Source organism: Macadamia integrifolia, chromosome 2 (assembly GCF_013358625.1).
Source record: "Macadamia integrifolia cultivar HAES 741 chromosome 2, SCU_Mint_v3, whole genome shotgun sequence".
NCBI classification, from domain to species: Eukaryota; Viridiplantae; Streptophyta; class Magnoliopsida; order Proteales; family Proteaceae; genus Macadamia; species Macadamia integrifolia.
This window is the reverse complement of record NC_056558.1, coordinates 28219376-28227058: the sequence shown is the minus strand read 5'-3', so window position 1 is coordinate 28227058 and position 7683 is coordinate 28219376. Positions and strand designations below refer to the sequence as shown.

The following is a 7683-nucleotide window of genomic DNA, read 5'->3' as shown; positions in this document are numbered from 1 at the left end:
CTGTTATACAGTATTCCGATTTGTTTATTTGTCACTTAAACATCTGCTATTGAAGATTCTGAACTTGTTAGGATCGATTGCCTATTCTCAAAACCTGCTGTCCCAGAATCGAGTTCTGATTTGATTATCTGGTTCTAGTATGTTTTAATTCTGATCCTGCTTATTCAACTACTCTTTCTATTGCTGGAACTTCTAATTGTTGATGCAAACTCTGCTTCCTGAAATTCCTGATTGTGGATCTGATAATTCTGGTTTGTTTAAGGACTGTTGACTGATTATTCTGGACTATTGTTGCTGTTTACTATTGGGTGGTTTTGGTTGTTCTTAGTTTAAAAGTTCCTGCAGTCTTGGGTCTGATTTGGTTGTCCAATCCATTCCTACATTACGATGGATATGGCATATATCCGGTACATTGTTCATATATTTATAGCTACTCTGGAAGCCTGTGATTGGCTTAGCAAAGAGCTTCCATCATCCAACTGATAGGAAATTGGTGCTTCCATCATCCAACCAGTAGGAAAGCTCCAATATAATCTACTATGTTAACAACCAATAGAAAAAAGGAGCCAACTCTGGTTGGAATAAAATAATCCCATGCTGTCATGTCTCAGAAAATCTGTCTGTAATGCTGTCTGTGAGCTCTCCTGGCAGTCAGAGGCTACTCTCATGTGACAGATTTCAATATCTGATTTCTTAGTCTTCCTTAGCTGGTACTGCGTCTGGATCCTTGATTCTTCATCGCCAGCTTATCTAGTGCCCCCTGAAATGTTTCTGTAGCATTTATTTGGAGGCATACAGAGAATTTATCCTGTATTGCAGTGTGGCCTCCTTGTAGTTTGTTATCTACTTCAGTTGTTGATGGTTGTAATGGGAAATTTCTGAAGTTATTCTGGTATTTGAATTCAGCTGCTTTTATTCTTGGGCAGTCAAGTCAATGTTACTATTCTGCAGTCACTATTGGAGCGGATGCTGTACTTTCAGCTTACAGGTGAGAGTGGTTGCATTTGGAAAATTTGCTATTTTGCATTAGTTCGTTACCTTTTGAGGCTCACAAAAATGCTTATCTTACATAAAGGACTCATTCTTTTAGAAGTGCAGATGATTTAATGTTTGGGCTTTAACTTGCATTTCACTTGGTAACAGGCTTTCAGAAGACAGAAGCAGATCTTTAGTTGGAACCATTCTGTCAAAAGTTCTGCCTGCTACATTTTCAACACTGGCTTCCTTCTCCAAAATGATATGGCGAAGTGAGCAAACATCAACCGGAAAAACAGATGTGAAACCTCAGCCATTTGCTAGAGGTGAAGCCAATAATTACATTACTGTCAATATCATGTTATGTGTAGGAAGGTTACTTTTTTTTTTCACATTCCACCATGTGGAAGAGTGTGAAAATGATCTATAGATGACTTCATTAAAAAGGTTAGAGAGTGCTAAGAATTGATCTATGGTTCACATCTTAGTTGCAACCCTGATCTGATTCTATGTTTTTTCATTTCAACTTGCAAAACTTTTCATTTTGAACTGAACTGTTTTCTTGATTGGGGTGATATATGAAGTAGGATAGAACACAAGTGGTTTTCACAAGAGATCATGTCTTTTGTTTTTTCTGTGTGGTTGGAGCTGGGGCTAAATTGATTGCAGATATTTGGTTCTGCACTAGAGGCACAACCTACTCAGGTACATGATCCTGAAATGCTGGTTGGTTTGCATCTTAAAAATCTCATATGGTGAAGAATATCACCTACTTGTTTTCAAGGCCTCTATGATATCATCCATAGTTAAATTTGACTTAATGTGGCCTAACTTTGTTGAGTATTGGATTTTAGAATGCTTTAAGTGCATACATTCTAGGGTATGAATATTGTTAGCCTGCTCTAATGTCCTCTCCTGCAACAGATGATTAGGTGAGTTTTTTTTAGGATAATTTACAACGCCACCCCCTGGAGAATGTCAATATTAGAGGGACACTCCCTCTCTTTCACCAAATTAGACTTGGACCCCCTACCGTCAGTCTCTTTTAGTGATGGTGTGAAATGACACTTTAGCCCTTATGAGTAAAACACTTCTTCTTTATTAGGAGCAACCTGACCATTTCTGAGGTTCTACTGTTCGTCGTCATCGATCTCTTCACGTTGCTAGCTCCCTCTGTCTCTCTCTCTTTCAAGCCGTTTATTGATGATAGAATCCGCTGCCCAACGCCTTGGATATCAAGCCACGCCAACGCCGGAAAAAGAACCTCCATCGTCTTCATCCCCAAACTGTGAAAAGCAACGAAGCTTCCCCTTCGGATTCTCATTCTCCCTGTTTGAACCTTCATGGAGAAATTGAAGAGGGCCTGCACAATTTCTGAAATCCCCTGCTCTCTGGCAATGGCCTGGACCCTTTTATGGTCGGTTGCGAGGTTGAGCAAGGTAGTAGCAGCGGCAATTTGGGCATCGAGGGAGGTGCCTTGCCTTGCCTTGCCTTGCCGGAGGAGCGCCACCACCACCCTCCGCCCCAACAGCCCCACCAGAGGAAGAGCCCTATAATATCATCCCTGTGCATAACCTCCTCCATGACCACCCTTCCCTCCGCTACCCAGAAGTCCGTGCCACCGCTGCTGCCACAAACCCCCCTTTGTCGTATGGCACGATGGCATGGATCTACTGGACTGGCTTGGTGCTTTCTTTGGCTTCCAACGCGACAATGTTCGGAGCCAGAGAGAGCACCTGGTCCTTCATATTGGCACCAATGGAATGCTATAGGCCTTCCATTCTCAGCCGAATAAACTTGGCAGACAACATTCAAGACCACTGCTTGTTTACCAATACTCTGACGGAGTTCCCCCCTTCTTTCCTTCTTCAATCGCGTGATATACAAGAAACAATCATCCTCTTTCACGATTGCAGCAAAATCTGTCTTCTCCGTAACTGGTAATCTACGACGTTTATCCAACGATCTTGAAACCTTCTCACGGATTAACGATATGGAGATCTGATGAGGAGAGATTCTGATCATCTAACAAATTACCGATTGCAGTTTCTTGAAACCTAAGGAAGGATGGATCTCAACATTACCTAACTCGAGCTCACGTTCTCCGTTGAAGAAAACAACCGGAAAAGAAGCAACTGTTACGACCTCCATCATTGGAACCGGAGAGATATAATTTAGTATTTCATTAGAGACGAACAGAGGGGAGAGAGAGAGAAGCATTGGAGAGGCCGAGAAAGTGAGGGGTGTGGGTGGTGTGGAGGTGGCGGATCTTGTTGGGGATGACGGAGAGTACGCTCGGAAGGCGGCGAACGTGGGCTGCCTAAGAGTATGTGAGCTTGATGGAGAAGCCGGTGGTGACATGGCTGTAGGTGTAGATGATTTGTGGTGGCAATTATTCCCTCTAATATTGGCATTCTCCAGGGGGTGGCGTTGTAAATTACCCTTTTTTTATTATTTTTTTAATGGAAGATTCTCCAATAATGGACTCATTGTTGGCCTGTCCAAATATCAGAGCTGGCCTCTTTTTCTTTTTCCAGATAATCTGGAAATCTGGAGAGATGGAAGCCATGAAGTGAGGTTCTTGACTTGGTTTGCATGCGTTCCATAAGCAACATTGTTGTCATCAGCTGATAATGATGCCAGTGAGAACGGGGGAACATGATTTGATGAAGCTAATACACATGACAGAAATTTCATGCAGTCCACATCATAGTTGTCACAGTGCCTAGGCGAACCAAGGTGGTAGGGGAAGCAAAAATTAAGGTGACACAGCAAGGCGCCAAGGCGTCTCCTAGGAGACCAAGGCGCCAATCCAGACAGTGCCTAGATTAAGTGACGCCTTGACAACTATGGTCCATGTACTGACATTGGTAACTTGCAAAAGCTACTATCCTTATACACATCTGCGGGTTGGATTCAATTCATATATTGGAGATGAAATGTACAAAATAATGTATTCAGCAGAGCTTGATTGCTTGTCCTAAACTAGTCCTATTTTCCCTTGAATTTACTTGAGGAAAATCATCAATGTTATTTGATTTTTGGCAACTAAAGTAGGTATCAGCTTCTGCTCCGCCCCCAATCTATTGTGTTTTCATATTAAGTATATTTCCATGAGATCTTTTCTTATTAGGAGCATTTCATTCTATTTTCCTGCTGGGGTTGGGAATTTCATACCGTAAATGAATTTTCACTGAGTTTTGTCCTTCCCACGCTTGAATGGTTGCTACCATCTTTGCCAAGCGTATTTCCAATAATTTGCTTCGAGGCATGGAGTTGCAGTATATAATATTTTTATTTACTGGGGTGATAAAATTGGGCATGCAACAGGCATTCTTGTAATTTTATTGTAATTGTGACATTCTTGTGGTGTTAGAGATTTTTCTATTATAATAATATATTCCTGTTTCATGAAATTATTATATTGCAAAAGTTATATGTTATTGTTTTTATAACAAATAGATTTTGACTGACACCCACTTTGTGGCAGCATCTCCTTTGACATGCTTGAAAGATAATCCAAGAAAAGGAGAGAAACTCACTCTGTCACCTAGTGGTAAATTGGCAGCTATTACAGATTCACTTGGTCGTATTTTGCTGCTAGACACTCAGGCACTTGTTGTTGTGCGACTCTGGAAGGTTTTTTTTCTCTACCGATTGAGTTATTTCTTGTTAGGATGATTGGATTTTTCTCGTGACATTAGACTTATTATCTTATCAGGGATATCGTGATGCTTGCTGCCTTTTTGCGGAAATGTTAGATGATCAAGATACAGCATCATCAACTTCTTATTATGAACACTCGAAGAGTGACTATTGCCTATGTCTAGCTATTCATGCACCTCGGAAAGGAATAGTTGAGGTATATCCTTCTTCATTGTAGCAGTCCTGAATTGTCTTCTACCTTTCCTTCATTTGTGTAATTGGTTTCACTTTTAGGTCTCAGAAAAGGGCTTTGATCTTCTTTTATTTTCTTGATCAATCAAGCCTTGAACTTCCGATCTTTAGGTTGTATACACAATGAACAAACCATTTAGGGAACGAAGGGGCTTGCTTTTCACAGAAAACCCAGCCAATTGCAATATTATATAATTTTCATAGAACTGAAGTTTATTTGATAAGTATTACCTGGTCATCATTCATTAATGTTGTCTAGGAAACTTTCTGGAACTTCCCCATTAATATTGAAGCAAGACACTATTTGTTCTTGAAACCATTTCATGCTAATCAAACCAAAGAATGGGTTAAAATCTTAAAGACTTTTCCATGTAATCAGTGGTGCAAATTAACTAAGTTATTGACTAAAAAGATATCTAGTTCCTTAACATTTTAAGAACCTGGCGCTCTTAAAATAATCCAAAAGAGTGAAAGATGCATTGTGGTTGTCATCCAAATATCTTTTTACTTGCGAGGTATTTCTATCGATAGTCTCTCCTTTGAGCAAATGCCTTCCCCAAGATTGACTGTTTTAATATCATCCTCATCATTGAGATTTTGGTTTTACTATTATGTCATTTCAATTCTTGAGAATACCCATACAATCCAAGGATCCCCATGCCAAATATCCAGTTTTTGACCACTATCAGTTTTTTTAGTATCCTTTCCTTATGCTGCTTGCGTTTAGGTGGGATGGCCCGGCGGTGTTTCATTGCCTCTTCTTTCTTTTCCCCTTTTTTGACGGATCATGTAGCCTACCCCATTCAGTTGAGAAAAGGCTGAGTTGTTGTTGTTGTTGCCTTTCCTTATGCTGCTTGATTGATTTGTATTTTTCAGTAAGATTGGGGCAGTTATCTTATTTTAAGCCTAAGTTTATTCTCTCAAAGATCGTATAATGTTTGTCGTCTCAACAGCGTAGAACCATTACATTTCAGTTTAGTATTTTCAATGAATTATTTGTCTCATTGTCAGTAATGTGACTATTTATCATCTAATTTTAGGGAATAGGGATTGGGTTTCTATCTCCTTCACTACATGTTTAAATTGCATTTCTTTTGAAATTTTGATCAATTCTTTTGCAACTACACAGATTTATACATATTGCCATTGTGTCAATCAACTTGATTTTTATTGTTACCATAAGCAGCTTGACCACTTCCTGAAGGATTTCTTAGATGTTATCTATTTTATGGTGTTAAATGTTTTATCTTACTAGAGTTCATAGTATGATTGAAGCTCGACGGTTCTCATAATCCTTATAATTTTTATTGTTATTGAATCAGTTACTTGTAATATTCCTGGGTGATGAAAGATGTGATTCCAAATTGGACACCCTACAGTGCCCAGAAGAAGTTCTGCACTTACAACTTCCTGTTGCTTAACCACACCACACTTCCCCACCCACCCACATGTGTGAGTGCCTGTGTACACATGCTAGATACAATGCAAGATCGGAAATCTACTCTTCACTCATGCCTTCTCAAGATTACCTTTAGTCCCGACTTCAACCAACCATAGTGTACCATATTCCCCACACCATTGTATCTCATCGAAAAAAATGCATTTTGTGAGGTGTCATGTTTTCTCTGATACTTTTAACCCTGTTTTAGTTTGAATGTCATTTTTCTTTTCGAAAGTAAATTCTAAATCCTTCAATGGTATGCATGCAGGTCTGGAAGATGCGAACTGGACCCCGTCTTCTAACCATTCACTGTCCTAAAGGTAGCAGAATCCTTCAACCTACCTATAGGTTTGGTTCATCATCGGCATCTTCGTCATCTTATGTTCCTCTTGAAGTTTTCTTGTTGAATGGAGACTCTGGTCAATTTTCTGTTCTGAATCGATCTCTCAATTGAGAGGAAACTAATATTATTTTATCATAATTTGATCAAATTCATGGGTCTTTGCTTTTCCAACATCAATTCCATTTGTTTGGAGACCATCATGTTCCATTTAATTTTGTATGTATATATAGTTTGGACCAGGTTTCTCTTAACCCATGGTGAAAAGAGAATCTCTTCACCTATAATTTTTTTGGTGGTTGGATGGAACTCTTCACCCACTCTAGGCATTTTCTGACTTTTTTCTTTGGAGTGGGAGAAAATATGTCCATCGATTCTCTTACCATGGGTGAGTGAAAAACTTTGTCCATTTTGTTTTGGGTCTCTTATAACTTTGGATGGTGCCAACTGCCAACCGTGGCCTGCTTGCTACTAACTCGGCTGTTCTTTTTTGTTATGCCTAAGAAGATTTAAGGGGATAATGAAACTTGTACTTCCTTTGTCTGAAAGTAACACAAGCAGAAAAAAAAAAAAAAAAAAAAGGGAACCTGACAGCACTAAAAGTTTCAATGTCTGATCTATTGTTTTGACCAAACTGATCAAACAGTTTTACCAGTTTCCAAAATATTCCTGTCATCCTTTAATAGTCGTTGAGAGGAGGCAGGAATGTCTCATTGATACTTGACTCTTGAGCTAATATGTTAGCAGTTTTAGAAACATAAGATAGACAACATTCACCAGAAGGCAGTAATTTTATTTTATGACAAAATGAAGAAAATAACGTGAGCAAAATAGAAACTCAGGGCCAGTCAACCAAATTTAATACTTCTGAACAAAGAGTATTCCTATAAATATTTAATAGTCTAGAAAACTCTTCCACAGCTAAGATAAAAAGATGAATATTAAGAGGACATCCTTGTCTAATCTCTCCAAAAGGTTCAATAATATCAAAACATCTCCTCCAATTTTGATAGAAATATGTTATTACCAA

The 7683-nt window shown here is 39.1% G+C and overlaps 1 protein-coding gene across 1 annotated transcript; it reads left to right on the top strand.

The window, feature by feature from the left end:
* Positions 1-926: 926 nt before the first annotated feature.
* Positions 927-6827, top strand: LOC122057618 (rab3 GTPase-activating protein non-catalytic subunit-like; the record flags this gene model as incomplete). The annotated part of the gene is given in 5 exon segments (XM_042619782.1): positions 927-988; positions 1144-1301; positions 4466-4614; positions 4697-4837; positions 6582-6827. Coding segments are annotated over 5 exon segments (696 nt in total), but the record flags the coding sequence as incomplete, so codon positions are not given.
* Between the last annotated feature and the right edge of the window lie 856 nt (positions 6828-7683).